Source organism: Chelonia mydas, chromosome 2, assembly GCF_015237465.2.
Source record: "Chelonia mydas isolate rCheMyd1 chromosome 2, rCheMyd1.pri.v2, whole genome shotgun sequence".
NCBI classification, from domain to species: domain Eukaryota; kingdom Metazoa; phylum Chordata; order Testudines; family Cheloniidae; genus Chelonia; species Chelonia mydas.
In genome coordinates, this window is record NC_057850.1 from 207047064 (window position 1) to 207073490 (window position 26427).

The 26427-nt window shown below is 42.7% G+C and overlaps 2 protein-coding genes across 3 annotated transcripts in view; one reads left to right on the forward strand and one right to left on the reverse strand.

Moving 5' to 3' along the window:
• The window catches only part of BZW2 (basic leucine zipper and W2 domains 2), a 78307-nt gene extending 78153 nt beyond the window's left edge, over nt 1–154 (reverse strand). The window contains exon 1 of the mRNA XM_043541118.1: nt 70–154. The gene's annotated coding sequence lies outside the window, so the exon portion shown is untranslated. The remainder of the gene's footprint in view (nt 1–69) is intronic.
• ANKMY2 (ankyrin repeat and MYND domain containing 2) lies at nt 145–26427 on the forward strand. 2 transcript variants are annotated; one of them, XM_037890586.2, is made up of 10 exons: nt 145–282; nt 9374–9438; nt 12641–12779; nt 14499–14597; nt 15599–15759; nt 17189–17403; nt 19213–19348; nt 22140–22268; nt 22994–23135; nt 25500–26427. In XM_037890586.2, exons 1-10 carry the CDS (start codon nt 216–218, stop codon nt 25721–25723), a joined length of 1377 nt encoding a protein of 458 aa, XP_037746514.1. In that variant the 5' UTR covers nt 145–215; the 3' UTR covers nt 25724–26427. The 2 variants fall into 2 exon arrangements, with proteins under 2 accessions (XP_037746514.1, XP_043397052.1); XM_043541117.1 differs by lacking the exons at nt 145–282; nt 9374–9438 and adding an exon at nt 10142–10358.

Sequence of the window (26427 nt, forward strand, 5' to 3'; positions counted from 1 at the left end):
GCGCAGCCCTTTGTGCTCGGAAATCGAACCTCCTCCGTGCGCTCCTCCGGCCGCCGTCGCCGCCTTTACCTTGCTCCCCCCTCCGCTGGAGGGGGAATGGTTGGGCCCCCAGCGGGGGATGGAGCTGCTCCGAGGGCTGGGGAGTAGCGGGCACGCGGGGGCGCTGCCGTGTCTGGCCCCGCCGCGAGGCCAGGGCGGGGCGCGGAGGAAGCGCCATGGCTCCCCCGCGGAGAGGCGAGCTGAGCCCGGCCGAGAAGGCGCTGCTGGCGGTGATTGCCCAAGGTGAGGCTGCCGCTGGAGACGGGGGGAGCGGGGGAGGCTTTAGCTGCTGAGCGCGGGCCGCCCGCCCGTCCGCCCCGGTGCTTGGACTGAGAGGCGGCGAGAGCCGGGCGGGGAGGTTCCTGCACTAGAGGCCGGGAGGAGCCCGGCAGCCCCGCGAGCCCTCCGGCGCCCCGGGATCGCTGCAGAGCCAGGGGGCCGCTTGGCCCCGCGTTCGCTGGGCTGGGGGCGGGCTGAGCCGTACTACGGCGTTGGCGGCTGGGCCGGTGGATCGCTTTGTGTTAACGGGGTCGGGGCCTGGGTCTGGCGCTGCCCCGGGGTGACTGTGGTTTGCCCGGGGAGAGCCGGGCATGGATAGTGCCGCTTTGATGCTCCTGCCCTAGAAAGGGGGGTGTCTGTTTCCGCTTCCAGGGTCACTCCCGCTGCTGCAGCCCAGCTGCTCGCCGGGGCGGAGTAAGCCCCAGTGGCTCCTGCAGGAAACACCAGCGATTGACTGGGCTACTGACCGTTGTATTCCCAGGCAGGCTGGGACCTGGGTCCCTGTCTCCCCCAGCCCCACAAAAGGCATTGCGGGAAGCAGTTGAAACACTCATCGCCTGCGCCCTGAAGGGCCGGGACCTGCAGACTTTCCTGCCTCTCTCTCTTTCTCTGGCCCAAGCTGCAAACCCAACAGGTGTAGGTCACTGCAGCCCTATTTCCATAGCAAGCTCTCTGCTTGAGCAAGCAAGAGAAGAAACTAATTGCTTTCCCAGGGAACCAGCTGCCCTCTTCCCTGTTATTTTCCCTCTTGCTCGTTTTCCTCATACCCAGAGCCAGATTTAGGGCACGGGACTGCCTGGGGTGCCAGGCTTAGGTGACGCTGGGCTCAGGGGTGCTGTTTTTTTTGTCAGTTACAGACGGGAAAATGGAATGTTTCAGGTATTCCATATGTGGATTTATTTTTCACTAACCTAGACTTTTGTAGAATCTCATAGAACCTTCCACACTTCCTGAGAACTACATTTTCCTCGAACATCCTACAATGTTGTTAGCCATGCCCTCGCAGGTATATAAGGGGCAGGGCGCCAGTCAGTCAGTGAGATATAAGACTGAATCACAATGGAGTGAGATATTGTGAACCTTGTTCTATTGTGTAATGGTGAAAGTGTACTTGTTTTTTAAGACTTGAAGAGTGTAAGTAGCGACTAATAAAGGACATATTTAATGAGACACCAGAGATATCTATCAAACCACTAACTACACAGCAATATAAAAGAAATACTATTACTAATTTTGCCATGCTTAACGTGTAATGTTTGATGACTTTCTAAGGTTGCGGAACATAGAGTTTTGCACTCACTAATAGTATCTATTTTCCCCTGTAGAAAATAAAAGATGCCCCTCAAAGAAGCCTTCAGGAGCTCAATATAGGAAGTAAAAAGCTCAATTGCAATCTAGTTTGCAGCAAGGGGCAAATTGATGGGAAAATATCTGAAACAGAACAACATAGACTGGACTTGAGGCCAGTAGTGATCATCCCAGGGCAGAAGAAATTGAGCAAAGCATAAATGATGGAAATCCTATTACTAAGGAATTAGCAGATTTATCTGAAGATAAGGAATGGAAATGTGAGGAAAGTGGTGGAGAATCGTCCAGTTTTCCTGGCCACATACAGGAGAGTGATGATAAAGAAGAATGTGGCTCACATGAAAAGGAGAGTAATGACAAAGAAAAATCTGGTTTACGTGAAAAGGAGAGAAATTATAAAGAAGAATCAGCCTAGCATGATAACAGAAACAGCCGTGAGAAAAATTGCACACCACAGATTGATACATCAGAGCCTGCTTTATGGCCGGCGATCCTAAACTCTGCAGATATTGATCATGCTGGGCCCGGCAAAATCGAGGATAAGACGTTTCCAGTAAATGACAGGTTTCAGAGTAACAGCCGTGTTAGTCTGTATTCGCAAAAAGAAAAGGAGTACTTGTGGCACCTTAGAGACTAACCAATTTATTTGAGCATAAGCTTTCGTGAGCTTATGCTCAAATAAATTGGTTAGTCTCTAAGGTGCCACAAGTACTCCTTTTCTTTTTCCAGTAAATGAGCAGTTCTCAAAGTCACACTGTGGAAAAAGTACTTGAGAATGGTGAGAAACTGAATCTGCATTAGTTAGTTTACTTGAAATTAACTGACAGTGTGTTCTGGTTTTGTTGCAAAATATTTGACAAGAATGCCAAATTGTGGCTTGTGCTTTCTAGGTACAGTTACTGGCATAATTTCACTGATGCTCTGAAGCAACCCAGCCATTTTATGGCCTACTCCAAAAGGATCGAGGTCAAGTCCAGGCTCAAGCTGAATAAATGCACAGATGCAGAAAACCAGCCCATTAATAACGTAGAAACCCAACACTAGAGGAACATGCTCAAGTGTCTGATCTCAGTTATCCTCTTCCTTGCAATCAAATAATTAGTCACAGTGAAAAGTTGTCATTTACAGTAAGATTATTTGACAAGGAGGTCTGTATCCAAATGAACACTTTATCTGTTTCTGGTCTGTGGACGACTCCACTGGAAAAGGCCTAACAGAACTGTTTATGAACGTTTTGAATGAGAATAAAATAAAGCTTCAGGATTGCCATGGCCAAGGCTATGACAATGGCATGAACATGAAGGTAAGAAACAGTGGCATCCAAGCAAGGATCCTTGCACTGAATCCAAGAGGTTTCTTCATGCCTTGTGGCTGTCATTCCCTCAGTCTGGTTGTGTCTGATGCAGTGTCATCTTCTTTAGATTCAGTATCTCTCTTCAGAGTACTGCAAAGGGAGAGCAATACAGCGGTGCCTAGACAATCCAGGAAGTTTTTGGAAAGCGTAGGGGACAATTTCCTGGTGCAAGTGCTAGAGGAGCCAACTAGGGGGGGAGCTTTTCTTGACCTGCTGCTCACAAACCGGGAAGAATTAGTGGGGGAAGCAAAAGTGGATGGGAATCTGGGGGGCAGTGACCATGAGTTGGTTGAGTTCAGGATCCTGATGCAGGGAAGAAAGGTAAGCAGCAGGATACGGACCCTGGACTTCAGGAAAGCAGACTTCGACTCCCTCAGGGAGCGGATGGGTAGGATCCCCTGGAGGACTAACATGAAGGGGAAAGGAGTCCAGGAGAGCTGGCTGTATTTCAAGGAATCCCTGTTGAGTCGAAAGAATAGTAAATATGGCAGGCGACCAGCTTGGCTTAATGGTGAAATCCTTGCTGATCTTAAACATAAAAAAGAAGCACCTGGAGCTGCAGCTAGCAAGAGATGTCAAGAGTAACAAGAAGGGTTTCTTCAGGTATGTTGGCAACAAGAAGAAAGCCAAGGAAAGTGTGGGCCCCTTACTGAATGAGGGAGGCAACCTAGTGAGAGAGGATGTGGAAAAAGCTAATGTACTCAATGCTTTTTTTGCCTCTGTCTTCACGAACAAGGTCAGCTCCCAGACTGCTGCGCTGGGCATCACAGCATGGGAAGTAGATGGCCAGCCCTCAGTGGAGAAAGAGGTGGTTAGGGACTATTTAGAAAAGCTGGACGTGCACAAGTCCATGGGGCCGGACGAGTTGCATCCGAGAGTGCTAAAGGAATTGGTGGCTGTGATTGCAGAGCCATTGGCCATTATCTTTGAAAACTCGTGGCGAACGGGGGAAGTCCCGGATGACTGGAAAAAGGCTAATGTAGAGCCCATCTTTAAAAAAGGGAAGGAGGAGGATCCTGGGAAGTACAGGCCAGTCAGCCTCACCTCAGTCCCCGGAAAAATCATGGAGGAGGTCCTCAAAGAATCAATCCTGAAGCACTTACATGAGAGGAAAGTGATCAGGAACAGTCAGCATGGATTCACCAAGGGAAGGTCATGCCTGACTAATCTGATCGCCTTATGTGATGAGATTACTGGTTCTGTGGATGAAGGGAAAGCAGTGGATGTATTGTTTCTTGACTTTAGCAAAGCTTTTGACATGGTCTCCCACAGTATTCTTGTCAGCAAGTTTAAGAAGTATGGGCTGGATGAATGCACTATAAGGTGGGTAGAAAGTTGGCTAGATTGTCGGGCTCAACGGGTAGTGATCAATGGCTCCATGTCTAGTTGGCAGCCGGTGTCAAGTGGAGTGCCCCAGGGGTCGGTCCTGGGGCCGGTTTTGTTCAATATCTTCATAAATGATCTGGAGGATGGTGTGGATTGCACTCTCAGCAAATTTGCGGATGATACTAAACTGGGAGGAGTTTACTACTAAACTGGTAGATACGCTGGAGGGGAGGGATAGGATACAGAAGGACCTAGACAAATTGGAGGATTGGGCCAAAAGAAATCTGATGAGGTTCAATAAGGATAAGTGCAGGGTCCTGCACTTAGGATGGAAGAATCCAATGCACCGCTACAGACTAGGGACCGAATGGCTAGGCAGCAGTTCTGCGGAAAAGGACCTAGGGGTGACAGTGGACGAGAAGCTGGATATGAGTCAGCAGTGTGCCCTTGTTGCCAAGAAGGCCAATGGCATTTTGGGATGTATAAGTAGGGGCATAGCGAGGAGATCGAGGGACGTGATCGTTCCCCTCTATTCGACACTGGTGAGGCCTCATCTGGAGTACTGTGTCCAGTTTTGGGCCCCACACTACAAGAAGGATGTGGATAAATTGGAGAGAGTCCAGCGAAGGGCAACAAAAATGATTAGGGGTCTAGAGCACATGACTTATGAGGAGAGGCTGAGGGAGCTGGGATTGTTTAGTCTGCAGAAGAGAAGAATGAGGGGGGATTTGATAGCTGCTTTCAACTACCTGAGAGGTGGTTCCAGAGTGGATGGTTCTAGACTATTGTCAGTGGTAGAAGAGGACAGGACAAGGAGTAATGGTCTCAAGTTGCAGTGGGGGAGGTTTAGGTTGGATATTAGGAAAAACTTTTTCACCAAGAGGGTGGTGAAACACTGGAATGTGTTACCTAGGGAGGTGGTGGAATCTCCTTGCTTAGAAGTTTTTAAGGTCAGGCTTGACAAAGCCCTGGCTGGGATGATTTAATTGGAGATTGGTCCTGCTTTGAGCGGGGGGTTGGACTAGATGACCTCCTGAGGTCCCTTCCAACCCTGATATTCTATGATTCATCCTGTTTTCAGCATCAACTATCAGGTGGAAAATCCTCACAGACAGTGTTACAAATCTGACTGGGAAGCCTCTAAGTGACACTTTCTAGGAGAGCCGCATTGACAGCATAAGGCCAGTAAAGTACCAAGTGACTGATATTTACAACACCCTGATGGAACTGGTATGGTGGAGTAAAGCCAAGGCCGGAATCTGACACGAGGCACAAACCAGATCACTGACTTCAAATTTCTGGTCTCAGATGTGGTTTGGCACAATATCCTGTTCCAAGTAAACATTGTAAGCAAGGCATTACAAACTCAGGCAATGGACATTGCGACTACCACTACTACTTTGATGAGAAGCTGTCTTGATTTTGCTGTGGCCTGCACAGACAACAGATTTTAAGATGCTATCAGTGCCAAAGAAATGGTGGAAAACTTAGGAGTTGAGCCTGTATTCACCAGAAGAAGAGACAGTTTGGTTACGAAGGCAGAGATGACGCGACGGCAAGTTCAGAAGAAAAATTCAAGAGGGAGTTTTTTTTGTTGACACTGTTCGAGTGTCCATCGAAGAAAGGTTCGGACAAATAAAGCACCACGACAAGTCCTGTGTTTTTTTGTATGACCTTAATAAGCTGCTGGAGGACAGGAAAACACTTTTGAACAATTGCATGGATGCTGACACATGGGGAATGTTTGGACGTCGATGATAAAGACCTCTACGTTGAATTGGACAACATCCATCAGATTTTGCCACACAGGAAGCACTCTCCATCCCGGGTTCTCCAATTAATTTATGATGCAGAGCTGAAGGACACTTTTCCTAATGTGTGGATAGCTTTGAGGATTCTGCTTATGCTGTCAGTCACAGTCGCAAGTGGAGCACAGCTTTTTGAAGCTCAGGTTCATTAAAACATATCTTCGATCGACGATGGCCGATGAAAGACTGACATCACTTGCTACTTCATTGCTTGAGAATGCCAGTCTTTTGATCTCTCTGACGCAGTGCTTCAGTTTATGAGGGCAAAGGCAAGAAAACTAAAACTTTTGAACTAAAGGACTAGAGTTAACATTCTAAGGCTATCACCTACTGTAACACTATTTAATACTGGTCCACCCAATGTTGGTGCACAGTTCAATTTCTTGATGTTAGTACATTTCAGTTATTCTTAAAATTAAATAGTTTCTATAAGCTTAGAGGAAATTAACTTTTGTGTGCTTCTATAGGCAAGAATACAGATTTACATATCCTAGCATGCAAATTTATCATCTTATATGACAGGGATAAAGCATGCACGCAAATCATGCATCAAAGTCATGAAATGGGCTACAAATGCAATAAAAAATAAATTATTCAAAAGTTTAACAAATGGAGGGGGAACGCCATTTGGTCTAGGGCTGGCCCTGCTCACACTCTACTACTGCTCACAGGGATCCATGTGGGCGAACAGCTTTTTATACCTATCGGAGGTGACACAACAGTCACACAATGCTGGCTCCTTTCCGTCTTGTCCTAGCTCTACATGGGGGAACACATGTAATTCAGGTTGTGAATCAGCCCTGCCCCAGATTTAGAGAGGATTTACTATATTGTGTAGTTGGTAGGTGTGGGGATGCCTCACTGCAAATTTTTAGTTACACACAGATATTCTTCTGTTGTACACATTGCACTAGCATGTTTCCTGGCTAATATCTAAAGGGCTAATGGCTTCTTTGTAGTGTGCTTCAGCATGTTAACTTCTCAGGAACACTTGCCATCAAATAATAGGATTACTGGGCCCTTAATATTTTTCATCTGTTACTATCCTGGCCAAGGAAAATGACATCGCTTTTCACGCTGATCTGTGGCTATATAGGATCCAGATATGTAGTTTCCTGGATATACATATATAAAGATGACCTGAGGATGAGCCTGTTCTACACATTACTGATGTCTGCTTCCTTGTTTAGTTCCAGATGCTGATCACTTGCTATTCATAAACAGCAAGTGGAAGAGGGGCCTTAGGTTTTTGTTTGCCTGTTTGTTCTGCAGAGAGACTTTTGGAGGGAGGGGGACCATCTTGAAATCTAGTAATTTTTTTTTAATCTGTCCGTGACTTTTTAAAAGCCAGAACAGGAAATTATGTTTTTCTTTTGCCTAGTAGCAGATGAAAGTGGAGGAAAATGGAGGAAAACTGATTTTACAAGGAAAATGGGGAAATTGACTATAACCAGGCTGAAGTCAAATGCACAAAGTAACCCAACTGAGTGTGATGGGAGGGGAAAGGAAACAGACTTTTTTCCTTCTAATTTCTGTCAGTTACAGTAATCTTCAGAGTTACTGTTAGCAATAGTAAGCAAACAACTTGCAGATAGTTGACAGTGCTCCTCCAAGAAAAATGAACACAATCACAGTATTTTCCAATTACTTTCAATTTGCACAATTATAATTACTTAAAAATAAAACTTTAAGGCAAGTAATATAATTTTCAAACTTTGCCGTAAGAATATTAGCCACATCTTAAACATGGATAAGCTTTAAAATATTTTCATCCCATTCTCGTTATAAGTGTAAGCAGTAATGGAAGGTTCTGTGCTCAGGCAACGTGAAGTCCATAGCCATAACATTGTTTAGTTACATTCCAATTATATCTGGAAGACTTGAATTTTAGGGTGGGTGGGTTAGTTTGTTTTTTGGCCAGGGTAGAAAGGGGTTTTAAAAATGTAATCCAAAAAAAAGAGTAAATTATAAATCATTCTTCATTCTGACCAACAAAGATTTAAAAGCACAGTAATATCTCTCAATCAAATTAATATTCAAAGTTATTGGGAGAAGGATGTTAGTCATTTGTTAAAGACTTTTTGACATCTACAGGTACATTTATATACAATACCTTAAAACATTTCCTCTGTATTTATTTACCAAGTCAGAGCTGTCCTGATGCAACTTATGAAAAAAGATATATTAATTTCCCAAGCTCAAGTTTATAGAATAGGCTAATTGCTTCACATAAGCAATTTTCTTTATTCACAGAATCATAGAACTGGAAGGGACCTCGAGCGATCTAGTCCAGTCCCCGGCACTCGTGGCAGGACTAATTATCTTTCTAGACCATTCCTGATGGGTTTGTCTAACCTGCTCTTAAAAATCCCCAATGATGGAGATTCCACAACCACCCTAGGCAATTTATTCCAGTGCTTAACCACCCTGACAGGAAGTTTTTCCTACTGTCCAACCTAAACCTCCCTTGCTGCAGTTTAAGCCCATTGCTTCTTGTCCTATCCTCAGATGTTAAGAAAAACAATTTTTCTTCCTCCTCCTTGTAACAGCCTTTTACGTACTTGAAAACTCTTATCATGTCCCCTCTCAGTCTTCTCTTTTCCAGACTAAACAAACCCAGTTTTTTCAATCTTCCCTCATAGGTCATGTTTCCTAGACCTTCAGTCATTTTTGTTGCTCTTCTCTGAACTTTCTCCAATTTCTCCACATCCTTCCTGAAATATGGCGCCCAGAACTGGACACAGTACTCTAGTTGAGGCCTAATCAGAGCAGAGAAGAGCAGAAGAATTACTTCTTGTGTCTTGCTTACAACACTCCTGCTAATACATCCCAGAACAATGTTTGCTTTCTTTGCAACAGCATTACACTGTTGACTCATATTTATCTTCTGGTCCGCTATGACCCCCAGATCCCTTTCCGCAGTTCTCCTTCCTGGGCAGTCATTTCCCATTAATGCAAGTCTTCTAATTACGGTACTCTATATTGATTTTGAAACTTCTTGGCTTTTAGCTTCTTTTTCTTTTTAGCTTTTTCTAGCTTTTTAGCTTTTTTTCTTTTTCTTTTAGCTTATTATTCATCCCTGAGTTTCTTCATGCTTGGTAACTTGACAAATTTAGTCTGAGTATTTCATTTAAAATCAGAAATAGAAAGATTTTGCATTGCTTTGATTCTTCATTTCCTCCCTTTTAGCCCCTTACTTTTAATGGAACACCATTTTATTTTATTTTTAACTTTTTTTTTTTTTTTTTTTTTTTTTTAGGAAACACTGAAGAAGCTGGAAGGCTCTTGGGCAGCAAGAATGTCCGTGTCAATTGCTTGGATGAGGTACAACAAAACTTCTAAATTAAAAGTATCTTAGTGGGTCTAACAAGGAGAAGTATCCAGTTAGAAATCTATTTAGAGGTCCTGCAGGCTTCCAAGGAGCTAAATAACTATTATTTAGCAGATAGGAAGTGGCAGACTTCTGAATAGCTTTTCAACCTGCAGCTATTGGTAAGCCTCTGAACTACTGTTAATCTATAAAAATATTTCAGAGGATTAATATCTTTAAGCTTAGATATAGTATGTGTTCTCTCTCAAATTCTGCACAGGCTTTTTCCACAGGTGTATGGTATAACACAGAGCCCACAAAGAGTTTATAATCTGTATTTCCTATTGCAATTCTTCCAAATTTTAATGCTGAAAGAAGTCATGCTATCGCAGGTTATCCCTGCATCTTCAAGCAAATTCTGAATTATTGGATAACTGTGCCATCAAAACAACGGTGCTTTGCCCCACACCAAGCAAGCTGGGTGACTAAGGAACCAGTGGCATTGACTAGCTCAGAAGTGGGTACAGTCCTCTTTAGGGGCAGGGAGGGAGGAGAGAGGACAGTGCAGAAGTCTCAAGAATCAACACAGACCAATTAATATGCAACATGTTAGTCTAGGGTTACCATACATCTGGGTTTTCCTGGACACAGCCTCTTTTTGAGCTTCCTTTCTCTGTCCAGGCAGATTTTTCAAATAAAAGGAAATATCCAGGGTTTTTGCAGAGGAGACAAACTGCAGCTCAGAAAGAGCCCTGATTGGTCCCTCCCCTGCATCTGCAGCTGATTAGTCAATTCCCCTGCAAGCCACAGATGCCAGATCTCGCCTACCCGGGCCCCAAGTTCCAGGTCTGGGGAGGGGATCCTGCAGGGAGGTGCTGAGTGACCGCTGTTGCTGCATCCTGGGCTTGCACCAGCCGCCCTGCTACCTCAACAGGTACCCCCTCTTACCTCAGCTCTCCCCCACCCCACAGTAACAGGGTCCTCTTTTTTGGGAACCTGAAATATGGTAACCCTGTGTTAGTGCATGTTAGAAATCATACCGTGTAGAGTGCATTACCCCTAGACATTGTCCAAGTCTAAGCTACACTCCCTCTTCTGCCCCTCCGCCCCAAAAAAAACCCTTAAGTCCAAAAACTATACGACAGTTTTAATCAGATATCTGCTCCCAAGGATTATTATGCAGGATGTTAGTTCTTGTCTATATTTGGCCCAATGCAGTTGTGGAGGGTGTCAAGGTTTCTGGATGCTTTCTTGAGAAATGATTGTTAAGGCTACAATTTAGTCACGGTTATTTTTAGTAAAAGTCATGGACAGTTCATGGGCAGTAAACAAAAATTCACAGCCTGTGACCTGTCCATGACTCGTACTATATACCCCTGACTAAATCTTGGGTGCTCTTGGGGCAAGTGGCAGCCCGGGGGTGCCACAGGGGCTCTGGAGCGGAGGGGCACCTCAGGGCAGGGCCGGGGGGACCAGCGCGTGGCCTGGGATCCCCCACTTCTGCTGTGTGGGGGTGGCAGGCTCCATACTGGCTCTGCATGGCAGCATGTTCCTAGGCAGAGGCATAGCCAGGGGTCTCCGCACACTGCCTCTGCCCCGAGCACCAGCTCTGCAGCTCCCATTGGCTGGGAACCATGGGCAATGGGAACTTCAGGCGCGGGCAACACGAGAGCCCCCTGGTCCCTCTGCTTGGAGCCGAGGGAGGGGCATGTCACCAGTTCCAGGGTAAGCATTGCCCAGAGCCCTCACCCCCTCCCATGCTCCAACCTGCAGCCCCAAGCCCCCTCCCTTCCCACACCCAAACTCCTGCGCTGCTGCATGGTGGGGCGTGGTGGCCTGAGACTACCCCAGCAGCAGCCAGTGCAGCTGGCCCAGGGGCTGCCCAAGCTGCTCAGGGGCCCCTGGGCCAGCCACATCAGCCACTGCAGAAGTCAGAGAGTTCCCAGAAAGTCCCGGAATCCGTGACCTCCTTGACAGACTCGCAGCCTTAATAATCATATGCTCACTGTTGACCCTACTGCATAGCATTAGACACCGTCCCCCAGACTGCACGTTTCCTTTCTGTCTCCATTTGTACCAAGAGGGAGGCAACAAGCTAGACTGAGCACTAAACTAACCACCTGATTAGATTATTTCAGACTTGTGACCTTTCATCATGCAGGGCTGGCTGCATCCACACAGCTGTCTAAACTCAATAATCTGGATCCATTATAAAATGGAGACTGTGCCTTCCAGACACTTTCATTTAGAGACTGTGACTCACTAAAATGCATTCCTCTCAATTCTCCAGTATTAGGAGGGGGTACACTGCCATACCTCATACTCTCAATTAGAAGTGTTTGTAATTTTCATTCACTTTTCAATCCAGGTCAGGTTATAGTCCTCACAACAAGTCATCCTGGTTGCTAAGGCTTCCCTTAAGATTAGGCTAGAATGGGGAAGTATACACTAATGTAGCTACATAGGTGTAGTTGCATCAGTACAAACCCCTAATGCAGACACACTGAACCATTTACTACAGCTTACCCCTTTTTTTGCACTAGTGAAGTGGGTTTACAGAAGGGGTTAGAACCCATATAACTACACTGATATAGTTAACCAGAGAAGTTCTAGGGAAAAACCGTCAGCTACTGGGTGAAACTTTCCCTCATATTTTTGGTATTGTGAATAGGTGGCGAGTGGGAGGGGGAGGGGTAATATAGTTACAGCTCCATCAATTATGATTAAGAATTGACAGCATGACTTTCACAGTTAGATGTCTATAAATCTTGGTAGTAGAAAGACTGAGAGGAGCCTGAACTAAATATTCTTACTCCCACATGTATGCAATGGAAAAAACTTTCATTTGCCAACCTAGGAGGCTGGCAACGTTCCTAGGTTTATAGGGTATAATCTGTTTTTAATACTAAATACATGTAGAGATCTTTGGCAAATGGTGATAGGTATTTTGTTTTTTGAAGACTGAATTGTATGGTAATAGTACAGAATAAAAGAAATGCAAATAAACCAGTGTAACGAATGAGTGTGAAATCAATTATACATATAGTCCTTTTACCCAACACTTTGCTTTATGGTTTGGTTTTGTTAACCCACATGTCAGATGAGGCATTGTACATGGGTATGTAATTACCAGGTGGGAGTCTTGACCAGTACAAAGATCCATAAATGTAATTACCACAAGTGCATATATTTCTTTCTTGGTTCTTCTCTCATTAGCATGGCATGACCCCTTTAATGCATGCAGCATACAAAGGGAAAGTTGACATGTGCAGGTTGCTCTTGCGGCATGGAGCGGATGTTAACTGCAATGAACACGAGCATGGATATACTGCCTTGATGTTTGCTGGACTCTCAGGTAAACTCTTTCCAAATCTCTATTTTCAGATTTTTATAATACTGCTATCTGGACAACAGGCCTATGAACAGGTTGCAATAGTTCATAATTCAGGACGCTGCCTTAGGATGGAATAATGAAAAGATGTTATTACTTAAGGAATGGGTGGGTCTGTGTAACTGCAGAAGTGCTAGTACAATCCAGTATGCAGGAAAGATGCTGTTGACTCATTTTGTCCTACATTAAGTTGATTTGCTCATCTATTTGAGGCATATGCTATATAATTCCTACGTTGTAGGGAGGAATACTGCTGTACTTAGTCCTGGAGCCTTAAAATTCTATCTGTCGTGCAATGATTTCCCTGCACAGCAGCGTGAATTCTGTTTAATTACATTGAGTTCCTATGAAAGACACTCCCTTTCTGAAGGATGGGTGGATTTTTAAAACTCCCCAACTGTAGCTTTTAATAAGCAATGCCATTTTAATACTTCTGAGGCGTGTCAAATTTAGTCTTCCTGTTCAAATAATGTCTGCAAGCAGATTGTAGTTCCCCTGAATGTGTTCAGCGAAACTTTGGCAAGGGATAGATCCCTCACCCAATTTCCTTCCTCTAGGGATTGATCACTAACAGGTCACTGCGTGTATCTGATTCTTGAACTTTGAGCTCCATTTGTTATTTGTCACTGGTCATATGGCATTGTTTCTGTTCCCTGATTTAGATGAGCAATAATTCTTTTACAATCAGGAAAAGGGCTTTAAATCTCTGAATGAGGGGTAGAAGATAAGGATTAGGGAAGTTTGACTCTTTTTAAACTTCTTCCTTTCTGGGTCACTCAGATCTTTCCCAAAGCATAATTCCTAGAGACATTAATATAAACTCTTAGCTAGGTGTGGAGACATTAGTGTAAGATATTAGTTAGATGTAGAGTAAAAAATCAATGGCCCACAATCTCCAGTATGAATACTCCTGGATGTTAGTTTTCAGATTTTCAATCTTTGAGATCAAAAAGAATATGAGCCCAACTGAAGCAGTGTCACTCTAAAATTAGAGCAAATGCAAGAAACATTTATATTCTTTTCTCCTTTGTAGTCACACCACCCTAGTCAGCACTCCCACAAAAACAGAAAGTAAAGGAAGAGCACACCTGGAAAATAGAACCAACAAGCCTGGTTACAAGTGTCTTTATTAGTCTCCCTGAAGGGCACCAGTTAAGTGATATAATTTTGCCATCAAATTTAGCTTCATCTTACTTATTTGATATTTATCCCAGCCTGAACACCTAGTTCCCATTGGGAAGAAAGGAACAATCTGTTCTCTGCTCTACGCTTTGGCTCCATAATAGTACTGAATTTGTTTTTCTCTTAGAAGACAGGATGCTGTAGTAGTGCTGTCAAGCTAGAATAGCGGGCCTTGCATCTATATTGCTACCCACTGTGGGTCAAATCTTGGCATAGAGAGATACACACTGGATTCAGTGGGAATTGAACATGCATAACCCAGGGAAGAATCTGATCCTGAGAGTGTGAATTTTTGTTCCTTGGGCTTTGCAAATAAGAGAAAAATATTGCTGGCTCTTTAATCCACTGTTTTAAACCAAGGACATCAAGGATTTGTTGTGTCAATGTTGTCCATTTTAGGTCTTGAAGTTCAATTTGAAATTAGCTACTGGTCTTCTCAAATTATGTGCATCTACAAAAGACAAAACAAAACTCTGTTATGTCTTCTCTCTTCAAATACAGGTAGCAAAGAAATTACCTGGATGATGTTAGAGGCTGGAGCAGAGACTGATGTTGTCAACTCTGTGGGAAGGACAGCAGCTCAGATGGCTGCCTTTGTGGGTAAACTGAAATTATCTCCTAATTTTCACCAGGGCTATAACATTATATGGTTTGGTGGATTAAACGATTTATTTTTGGAGGAACATTATTTCACATTTCTTCATTAACTGATTAAAAACAGGATTAAATTTTATCCCATATCTCCTCCTATATGAGCGAGCAGTCAGTCATTTTCATTCTCAACAATGTTACAACATCTGTGATCCTCCACTCTGCTGAAATCTGCAAAGATAGTTGCTGCTGTGCTAAAAGTGTATAAATTACACTGAGTCATCACTTTTCAAACCATAAGACAGACTGAGAAGTTCTTAAGATGTCTGAAGTAAAGGTATGTGTTTCAGGTTTAAGGCAACATGTGCTAGTGCAAATAGACCCTACAGTAACTCCTCACTTAACGTCCTCCCGGTTAACATTGTTTCGCTATTAGGTCACTGACCTATTAGAGAACATACCCCTTTAAAGTCCTGCAGTGTTCCCTTATAACATTGTTTGGCTCCCCCCGTCTCTGCCCACCCGGTGCTCCTGCCAGGGACCAGATCCAGGCACGGGGGCTTGCCCCACTCCGCCTGTCCAGCGGAATGGGGCAAGCCCCCATGACCCCACCCTGATCCCCGGCTGGAATGGCCAGCAGGCGGAGTGAAGCAAGCCCCCGGTCTCCGACCCTGCTACACCCCTGCCTCAACCTAGCTTCACAATCATTATTGGTGAGTACAGTATTAAATTGTTTGTTTAAAATTATTTAAAACTTATTCTGCATATGTATATGATGTTTTTTGTCTGACAAAAAAAATTTCCCTGGAACCTAATCTTCCCCCTCTTCCCCCCCCCCCCGCCCATTTACATTAATTCTTATGGGGAAATTGGATTCGCTTAACATCGTTTTGCTTAAACATCGTTTTTCAAGAACATGTGCTAAACCAGCTCCTGTGGGGATTGGGGAGGGGGGAAGAGTAATAACGAAATTACATTTTCACTCTTAATGACTTTTTTTGTTGTTCAAGGTCAACATGATTGCGTAACCATCATCAACAACTTCTTTCCACGGGAAAGGCTAGACTACTACACTAAACCACAAGGACTAGATAAAGAACCAAAACTGCCAGTGAAGTTTGCTGGGCCTCTTCACAAAATTATTACTACTACAAACTTGCATCCTGTTAAGGTGCAGTAATGGGTACATCATCTTTATTGGCATAGGACCAGATTCTGTAACTCTTGTGTTGAGAATTATTTTATTGATAAGGGGATTACTTGCAAAATAAGGTGATCTTTGAAATGAGAAGGCATGGCAGAATCGGCCCATTATTAAGAACATTAAATCTGAGATATCAAACTAAATGGTATTATTGCATACTGTGGTTTATACTTCATGCTCATGCAAGACACCATGAGATTTAGTATGGTACAGGTAAGTCAGGAACTGAGTTCACATCTCTGGTCAGAGAGGTTCATGCTCTTGAAATAAATGGTTAAACCTATTTTACATGTCCTTCATTCTTTTAGTGGAAAATTCAGGCAACATCCAGTCTTAATGCTAACTCGCTGTTCTTTCAATTAATGTGTGTCACAGCAGATGTCTTCTTACTACTTTTTTTCTTTAATCACTATTTCATTTCAGTAATGACTGCTGCTGCAACTTCTGAACATATGTGCTATACCTTATGGCTTATTTCTATGTGTAGCTCAGGAAATAAGTAGCCCTAAATTCTTACAGCTTGCCATTGAAAGTTAGCATTTGTCAGCTGTCGCCAATCTGAGATAACATAGTTTCCATCTGTATTTAAAATAAGAAATAGTTCAGGTACCATTGTGGTATCTATGGCATGTGGAAGTAGGTAATTATGTACAGCATTACTTAAGAGTAGCAACTTGGGCACCTGTCTTTGAAAGTGTTTAGTTCAATGTATGAACAGTCTATTTACTGCACTCTAGGCTTACTTTAGGCTAGCTCCAGAGTGGTAAACTTATATCATGCAATGCCATCTCGTACATGCACCTCAGAGAGGGGGATGTTGGGCCAGGGTAATCATTATAGTGTTTGGAGAGAATAGTTACACTGTAAATGATTTTAATTCTTGATGCAACTTTCCTTTTTTAGATCTGTTGGCAGTTATTGACCGGTCTTAGGGCAGGTCTATACTCGAAGTGCTACATTGGTACAGCTGCACCACGCCTAGTGAAGATGCGCTGTGCCTATGGAAGAACGCTCTCCTGCGGGCATAATTACTTCATCTCTGTGAGAGGTGGAAGGAATGTCAGCAGGAGTGGGTCTCCCACCAACATTGTACCAGTGTGGACAGCACTTAGATTGCTGTAAATTGTGTTGCGCAGGGGGGTGTAGTCATGCCCTTAGTTTTGAAAGTCTTGGATGGTAACTATGAATTGCAGTATATTTATTACTCAGTAATATGCTCCATTAGCAAAGGAAGGGAGTACAACATAGGAAGAGAAAACAGACTAAAAAATGGAAGAACATCAGAAGCCCTACTAAAGTTAGCTATTTTCATCCATCTAACCTATGTTTAACTCACCTGCTTAAAGGAAAAAAAGAGTTCCTCATTACATTAAACTCTCTTCACTGTTCCCTGTAGATTGTGCTGCTGGTCAAAGAGAACCCCCTATTGGCAGAAGTAGAAGCACTGCTGAAATGCTACAGGGTGTTGGATCTGATTTGTGAGAAATGCATGAAACAGAGAGATATGAATGAAGTACTGGCTATTAAAATGCACTATATCAGTTGCATCTTCCAGAAATGTATTAATTTTCTCAAAGAGCGAGAGGATAAACTGGATGGATTAATCAAAAGGTATGCATTTATACAGAATTTAAAAGGAGTCTGAAGGTCTATACATGAATTTTATACATATAAAAAATAATGCATCTATTGGGATGAAGTGGAGCTGGAGCATTGGTTAGTTGGGCTTTTGTGGTTTAAAAACTACCAAGATTAAATTGCATTGTTTGAAAGACTCCAATTTAACATTGTCCAGGGGAGCCCTGATCCCCTACCACTCATGTACAAAAGGCATCCAGTAGTCAGTACTCCTGGGGGAATTCTGCACCACTGTGCAATGCAGAATTTTGTAGAAATTAATGTTGTGTGTGCAGAATTTCCTTTTTTCCCCACAGAAATGGGCTGCAGAAATGTTGGCTGCCCCTAGGGGCTGCTGGACCCAGCAGAACCCAGCTCACAAATAGAAGACAAGGCTGTTGGGGGGAGGTAACTGGAGGGTTCCCAGCAGCTGCACTTCCCAGCACAACCTGAAGGAAGGAGGCAGCATGCAGGAAACTCCGTACAAACCGGGAACCCAGCATCATGCTGTTTTTTTTCCCCTCTGGATCCCTGGGCTCTAGGAGGATAGAGGATGCGAGTGTCTGGGCTGCGGGGGGACCGTGGCTGGGCTCTGGGGTGGAGGCAGGGGGCAGAGAAACAGGAACTAGGTTGTTATAGGGGTGTCTACAACTCTCTACTCCTGGGGGAATTTTTTGGTGTCTCTCTATTCAGACATACCTGCTGACAGGTATTTTGAAATAAATTACCAAAATAATTGAAACTGGTGTGATTATATAGTGCTATTTTGACAAATAAAATTTCCAGAATTTTAAAATGTGTGCAAAAATTTTAATTTTTTGGTGCAGAATTCCCCCAGGAGTCACTCATGCAGTGCAAAGAAGGGTGCAGTCATCAGCACTGAATACCTGATAGAGCACATGGCTGGGTGGGTTAGACTGGCTTGGCCAGGGTCCTGAATGCCCTGGAGCACTAGAAAGGTTGGTGCGTGCGTGCGTGTGTGTGGAAGAGTGATGCAAGCTACACTTTCAAATGTATAGCGAAGGTCACCTTTGAGCATGTTGCTATCTACTCCACTCTGCTCCCTAGCATAGGCTCTGGCAGGCATAAAGCAAAAGTCCCATTTAAAGCCAGTGGAATTTTTGCTTCTAAGCCAGTTGGGTTTGTAAATCTTGGGTGGGGTTTTCAAAAGTGTCAACAGGCTATTTTGATTTAAGAGCTTAACTTTCGATGATGTTGAGCATCTGGAGTTCCCACTGACTTCAATGGATGTGTAGGTGCTTCTGAAAACTGGGTTATAAATGAAGCAAATAACCCTGTCTCTAAAATATTAAAATCAATTAATATAGCAGTGATTCAAGAATTAAGAGGATAAATAAGGGAAAAGAAGAGATAAAATAGCTTAATGAAGTCAGGACAATAATGTGGTATTACTAATAGAATTTTAAACAAGAACCGTACCTCCATGTCTTATAATTTAAAAAAAAGCAAAGTCTCTCTAATAAGCTGTATGTCTGCCATTGCTGATATTGGGCTAGGTAGTTGAAACATAATGGGTCTAGGTTTCCAAAACTTAGCTGTAATTATTATTTTATACTTCAGAATTGTTGTGTAATTACATACAAAGAGCTTCATTTGCATTTTTAACTTCACTGTGATTTTGACACTACAGAATTTATTTTGAATCTGAATTTTAGCATAAAGTTGCCATATGAGGAAGGAAGCCAGGGGACAGCAGAATGAATAACACCTTGGACCATGCTTGTTAGTAAACGCTAATCGTAAGCTGCTAGTGGATTTTCATTTTTGCTTTAAAAATTTCAGTCTATTGAAAGGCAGAGATACAGATGGTTTTCCTGTGTATCAAGAGAAGCTTATCAGAGAGTGCATTCGAAAGTTTCCTTACTGTGAAGCTACCCTGCTCCAGCAGCTGGTGAGAAGTATTGCTCCTGTTGAAATTGTAAGTGTCTCTCATGAAGCAAATAAGTCCTATTTTATAAACAGATTAACTTAGATATCCCACATAGTAAAACCCTGATATTCAATTGAATTTAACATGTCTTTTTGTCCCTTGACTTATGTCCTCTAGGATGCAAAAGTTTTGACTGTCCCCTGAGATATTTTTAAAAAATTGGGATTCTAGGGAATTCTTCTGTACCGAATACAGTAGAAGTTCTCATTCCTGACAATTGGGTTTCCTCTAGTTTCTGTTTCCCTACTGTGGCTTTGACTGTGGATCATTATTAAAAATCTTCACATCAGAAAACTAGAGCATTTGGGGATGAGGGGGGAGAGACTCTCTCCCTGTTTCTCTTTGCAAAACTCACTCCATAAATTCGGTGGTGTTAGATAGCTTAACAGCCTTCTCCTGCACTTGTCAAAACAGCAAGGGGTGGAAGGACTGCAGGATCTCCTGGGACTCTTGCAGTCATTATTTCCAGTGGGCCAGAAGTGGGTGGCAGTAGGTGATGGTAACTTGGAAGAAAAGCATCTTTTTGAAGCTGTCTTTATGAGCGGAAGAAGCAAAATGAACAGCTGTTGGTGTCCAGTGCCATGAATGCCTAGTAAGAAAACTAACTTTAGTTTAGTCTTCGCATATGTGTCTGATAGGAGACTATCTTTAAAGAGTATTTTAATTGGCTTATAATAAATCTTGTACGAGAGACTTATTTTTCAGAGGAAAGCACATCAGATCTATTTCTGAAAGCTATGCGGTACGTGTGTTAAGATTGGGATGATGATTAATTTTGTGACATGACTGTTATACACTTTAATGAATTAAAAATATCTTTCATCTTACAGGGATCTGATAAATGGGACTGTTCTGTAGTTTAATTCCTGCAGTAGTCATCTGTACAATTTATCAAGATCAGAACAAAAGGCAGCACAATGATTTGAATGTTCCTACACTGTCTCACACTGTTTAAGGCATGCTTACAGTAAACACTTTTTTTTTCCAGGTTTCTTCTACTTTTTTTTTCTATTCCTGGCAATCTCCTTGTCTCCTACCAACGCCCTTCAAAGAAATCTGTTTTGTTGCACAGGCTTTGGGGTGTATCTATAAAGCTCTAGAAGAATCTGTGCTATCAGTTACATTTGTCCATGAGTATTTGATCTTAGGCATGCACAATTATGCAGATTCAGTATGAGAAAAACCCAGCCTCTTGTGTAGCAATTACCATCTTTCTCAGATGATTTAATGGTTTTAGATTTGTTTTTGAGCTAGAACAACTTGTTTGGTTCTTCAACCACGCCCCCAGTGTTAGCATCATTCCAAGAAAGGATTCTTAACACTTCCATAACATTACCAAAGGTAGCATATAGTGATGGCTACTGCTTGTACTTTTTGAAGGAGAAGGATGTCTGCAAATTTTATCTAGTATTTTAAAGATTCCAAGTTGCAAATATTCAGTCTGGAATATTTGAAGACATGGGGCACTCCAGTATGTCAGTGCCAAGAGAAACGTCTCTCTCTGGCCAGCACAGACACTAGTTTGCACAGTCCTGCTGCATATTATTTACAAACTGCCAACCCTAAGTGAAAAGAATATCACAAAGTACAGTTCATTAATTCATCCAACAAATACATTAAAAAGATGTTTTAATTATGACACAACAACTAAAACAATGGAACATCGCATATGTTCTCTGATATCAAGACACATGGGCATATCTGTGAAATAAAATGAAGTGGTGCCCCATTATGCAAAGATACTGGAGAACTGCTTCACTAAATGCCGCAAATGGGAGTCAATACAACAAAAAATGTACATGTTAATTTCAGCAGCATTAGATACAGGAACAATATCCATTGTTTCCAAGTGGGGAAAGAACCTCAACAGGGAAAGACATACTCTCTTAACGTTTCTTCAAGCAGTGGCACATAAGTGTTTAAAAAAAATCCATGGGAAAAAGCTTTTTATTTATAGGCTCACAAAGGACACTTTATAGTAAGTGCAGGGGTTACAAGAAGAAAATATTCAATGTGACATTAAGTCCCTTGTGCTCTACCTAAATCCACATTTAATTCTAAAGTGGTACTGGTAGATACAGTTTTTCAACTGTAAATATGCTTCATCAGAAGCATAGATGCTCCTGTGTTTGTGTAGTATTATCCTTTAGGGCTAATGCTGCCCAAGACTAATGGTGCACAGCTCCCCTTGAAGTCATCAGGTGTTGTGCATGTTTAGCCAAAGGTAGAATTTGGCCCTTTGTATCACAGGCTTACTGGACCAGCTATATTATTTTGAAAAGAGCTACTACAAAAGCTCTGAAATCCTGGCCATCAGTGTTTTCGCAGATCACATGGTGCAAAGGAATGGTGAGGGAGGATTTTGCACATCCACTACTTTCTAAAGTGATGGCAGCATGAGAATGTGGGTTTAAATATTAATTCTAAACTAGTTAGCCTAAAACTGGATTTGGGCTTCTAAGATAAAATAAAATAAAATAATTTCTATCCCCCTTCACTAGAAACTGCAGACTAGACACACATACAGCTGTAGCTTAGGTTTAAGTGTAATGAATTATAGTAGTGGAGGGTCCTGCATTACAGCTGCGTTCACATGATTAGTTTTCTGTTCCTGTTGCTACTATAGAAACGTCAGTGAAAATGCATAGAGCCACCAGGCTTCTTGCTCTTAAGTTACAAATTGCCAAAACTTCGTGCTAAATGTACATGTCATATTTCTGCAGTCTTTAAATTATGTTTTTTCTCCTCCTTATTGCCTAATCTTTTCCCCTTCCCTCAGGGCTCTGATCCTACTGCTTTCTCTGTACTTACACAAGCTATTACTGGCCAAGTGGGCTTTGTGGATGCTGAATTCTGTACAACCTGTGGGGAAAGGGGAGCAGACAAAAGATGTTCCGTATGTAAAATGGTAAGAGACTGTCGTTGAAGTTTAAAAAATTTAATGCCACTGGAAGTTGAAGATAGGCAAATTCAGACTGGAAATAGGGCACAATTTTTAATGGTGAGACTAATTAACTATTGGAATAATTTACCAAGGGTCGGGATAGATTCTCCATCAGTGACCATTTTGAATCACGATTGGATGTTTTTCTAAAAGATATGCGCTTGAAATTATTTTGGGAAGTTCTCTGGCCTGTGCTATACGGGAGGTCATACTAGACGATCACAACAGATGATCCTTTCTGGCCTTGTAATCTGTGAAAATATTACTGCCAGTCTGGAAAAGGAAGGTTACTTACCAGTAACTGTAGCTCTTTGAGAAATGCCCCTGAATGTTCAGACTCGGGAGATACAAAGCACCTTCTTGTGGTGCAGATATCTCGAATCCAAGAAGTAAGAATATTTAAAGCCCCAAATAAGACACTGTGGGTTAGAGGGTGGAGTTACAATACATTATGGATTTTCTAAATTAATTACAATAGAACAATAGTTTCCTTTCTGATATAATGTATAGAACACCCATACTGTGTGACCTTAACTGTTTATAATTGTAATTTCAAAGAAGTACTCTTAGGTTACATAACATATTGTTCCAATATCCTGATTAAATTTGCAGCTTTAGCTCCCCATAAAGTTAAACTATTGTACTGCCCTGTTATATGAAGGTGAAGTAATGGCTCTGGAAACTTTCAGGTTATTTATTGTGACCAGAACTGCCAGAAAATACACTGGTTTACCCACAAAAAAGTTTGTAAGACGCTGAAGGAGGTTCATGAGAAGCAAGAGCTAGAAGCTGCCAAAGAAAAACGGAGACAAGAAAAAAAGCAAGAGAGAGGTTAGGATCAACAGTTTGCTAACTAAAATTAATCCTGCACTAACAAATTCTACTACAAGAAGCAAAAGTAAATTCTGTTACTGCACGTACTAAGGGAGATTTAAGAGACTGTCTTGGTTGGTAGAAAAAAATGGCAGTAATTGTTGGAATGCTTGACTTCTTACTTGTGAAAGCATAACTTTGTATCCAATAACAGAAATACACATGACTGTTGAGTACAATAGGGCACCAGGAATTCTAACTTTGCTGTTTCAAAATCTTAAAGCTCTGATCAAAAAAAACCCCAAATCCTAAACTAGAAGACCAAGTGACAAGTTGAATAATAAAAACAAAACAGCCAACCCACACACTAACCCACTGTCCAAAAGGTTAACTCAGAAGTTAATTCTTTGCTATATTGTGGGTATGGGGAGAGGAACAAGGAAGTCTTGTGTGAGTACGTCTGGGGGTGGCTATTTGGTTGTTTTGGGTTCTTTCCTTACAACCACTAACAAAATGACAAACTCTGAAGATCATACAACAGAGTAAAAATGCCTAACACCCTTCCTCCAAAATAATTTTTCTGTATGTAATTCAAAGGAAAGTCTTTGAAGTAGGGTACATGCTCATTCTCACTTCCTGTCTCTTAGTACCCCTTTCCCATTTTATTATCACCATTTTATGTTTTAACTTTATTGTCAGCAATTACAAAATACAGGAGCCATGTCATGCTTGCCTTACTCACAGGAGAGTAGCTCTGAAAATACTACTGCAGGGCAGTTATTAGTATATCAGGAAACAACTCCACCCTGGTGACCATCTCATGTAAAATTTAAGGAGCCAAAATGGGCTTTTTTAATCACTCTGACCCCTAAGTAGACTTCCATTTCCCTTTATAAATCAGGGTCTCTAATGCCCCAACCACTTAATTTGGACATGCCAAATATAGTTATGCTTTTCCCCAAAACCTCTTTTGGAAAGTCTAAGTATAACATGTGGCTCCTTTCAGCCTGGTCAAACAATAAAGGTCAGGATAGCTTACTCTAACCAACTTTTTTGGCTTCAGCTTGATTTTTAATAGACAGAGCTTCTCTGGTACATCTAACAACCTCTTATGCAAACCTGCATTTGCCACTTTTCTCACAAAACCTCCTTAGTTCTTTTTTAAGTTAAAGAATTATTTCTTGGAATCAGCAAGTCATGCTCTGGTGTCCCATTCCTTGACATACCAGGTTATTGGATTAGAATAACTTTGAAATGAAAGTTTGATTGGAGTAGGGCACTAAGTTGACCTATTCACCTAGTATCAGAATAGCGTGTGCCAGTTCCTGCAGTCATAATAGAGGCAAAATTAATTATTAAAGAGAGAGCATCATGGGAAGCTTTGTCCGAGTCAGGTACCCAAGATTGTTTCCAACGTAACCTAACATCTCCTTAGGCCAGGGGTGGGCACATTTTTTGGCCTGAGGTCCACATCTGGGTATGGAAATTGTATGGTGGGCTATGAATGCTCATGAAAATGTGGGGTGGGGTGGGTTGGGGTGCGGGAGGGGGTGAGGCCTCTGCCTGGGGGGTGTGGGCTCTGGGGTGGGGCCAGAAATGAGGAGTTCAGGGTGTGGGAAGGGGCTCTGGGCTGGGGCAGGGGGTTGCAGTGTTTGGGGGTGAGGGCTCCAGTTGAGGGGTGCAGGCTCTGGGGTGGGGCTGGGGATGAGGAGTTGGGGTGCAGGAGGGTGCTCTCAGCTGGGACTGAGGGGGATCAGGGCTGGGGCAGGGGGTTGGGGCGCAGGAGGGGGTCAGGGGTGCAGGCTCCAGGCGGCACTTATCTCAAGCAGCTCCCAGAAGCAGCAGCATGTCCGCCTACGGCTCCTAAGCAGAGGCAAAGCCAGGTGGCTCTGCATGCTGCCCTGTCCGCACGCGCTTCCCCTGCAGCTCCCATTGGCTGCAGTTCCCGGCCAATGGGAGCTGTGGGGGTGGTGCTTGGGGCTGGGACCCTCTGGCTGCCTCTACACATAAGAGCCGGCGGAAGAACTTGCCGCTGCTTCCGGGAGCCACACAGAGTGGGGCAAGCACTGGACTCCGCTCCCCAGTGGGAACTTGAGGGCCGGATTAAAAGGTCTGGAGGGCCAGATGTGGCCCCCAGGCCGTAGTTTGCTCACCCCTGCCTTAGGCAGAACTCCCGTGTCTAAGGTCTCTTAATGTAGTCCTGCTTCCTTATTACGTTTAGAAGAATAAATATTAGGAAACTTGTTGATAGCAGGGTGAATAAACTTCCCAGTGAAACAAAGAGAAAGTACCTGCCAAATTCAGCCTTAAGAATAACAATGCCGCTTCTTGTGTGGGTGTTGATGATGAGATTTGTGAGATGTGTATATCTTTTTTTGTTAGATGAAGCACAAGCAGCTGATCCTAGTTCCACAAATGAAGAACAGTCAGACCCTCACCCAGGAGCTACCAAAGAAGTGGATCTAAATCATGCAGTTGACAGAACAGAGGAACGTATGCTTAACAATGAGCCAGCAGCCCCACAACCTCGTCCTGACAATCAGTCTGAAAGTGAGACTAGCTTAGCTGACATTGCTGTGCAAAAAGTTCAAGAAGCTGAAGAGTAAGATGATGGTGGGCAGAGGACAAGTGTCTTGGCTGAAGTCCCTGTACTTCAATGTCATGAAGCATATTCTAAGTTCAATATGTTTATAGCCCTCACTGCATAGCATATGCAAGACTTCCTGTGTGAGATAGCATATGTCTATTTTTTCCTGAGTTAAGAAATAGGCTAGTATAATCACATACTTTAGAGCCCATTGTAAGTTGTCAAGACAAGTCATTTATACACTGGTCAATACTATATTTGCATATATCCCTCTGGTTGTATCTACAGTAAGTGTAGTAAACCTATGAATATCTGTGGAAAATGAGCCACTTGCTAGTGAAATGGGAAAACATTCAAATCACTTGGATTATCCTTGTTTTCAAAAATTAAAATCCTACATATACTAAGTTAAAGATTTTTCTCCATGTGCAATAAAAGTGAAGCTGAGAGAGGCTTATGATGTCATATGGAAGTTTAGCAGTTAAATTGCTTTACAACTGTTCGCATCTTTTTTTTTTTTTTTTTTTTGAGTCTTCATCTGGATTCTGAACACTCTTCACTGTTCTTTACTGTGATGAGTTAGTTTCCACTATTGGTGCACAGCAATATATAATTTGTCTGTTTTGTGACAATTTTCATTAAATGATACTGCTGATCCAGTTGTCTCAAGTGGATTGTGAAATGTATCTTTCAAATAAATTACTTATTTGTTCAAAGAGACAA

What these genes read in the sequence shown, in the direction of transcription:
- ANKMY2 (XM_037890586.2), top strand. Translation starts at nt 216, where the DNA reads ATGGCTCCCCCGCGGAGAGGCGAGCTGAGCCCGGCCGAGAAGGCGCTG. An exon ending in TCAGATGGCTGCCTTTGTGG is followed by an intron (nt 14,598 to 15,598) that starts GTAAACTGAAAT and finishes TTGTTGTTCAAG; the next exon opens with GTCAACATGATTGCGTAACC. An exon ending in GTATTGCTCCTGTTGAAATT is followed by an intron (nt 19,349 to 22,139) that starts GTAAGTGTCTCT and finishes CCCTTCCCTCAG; the next exon opens with GGCTCTGATCCTACTGCTTT.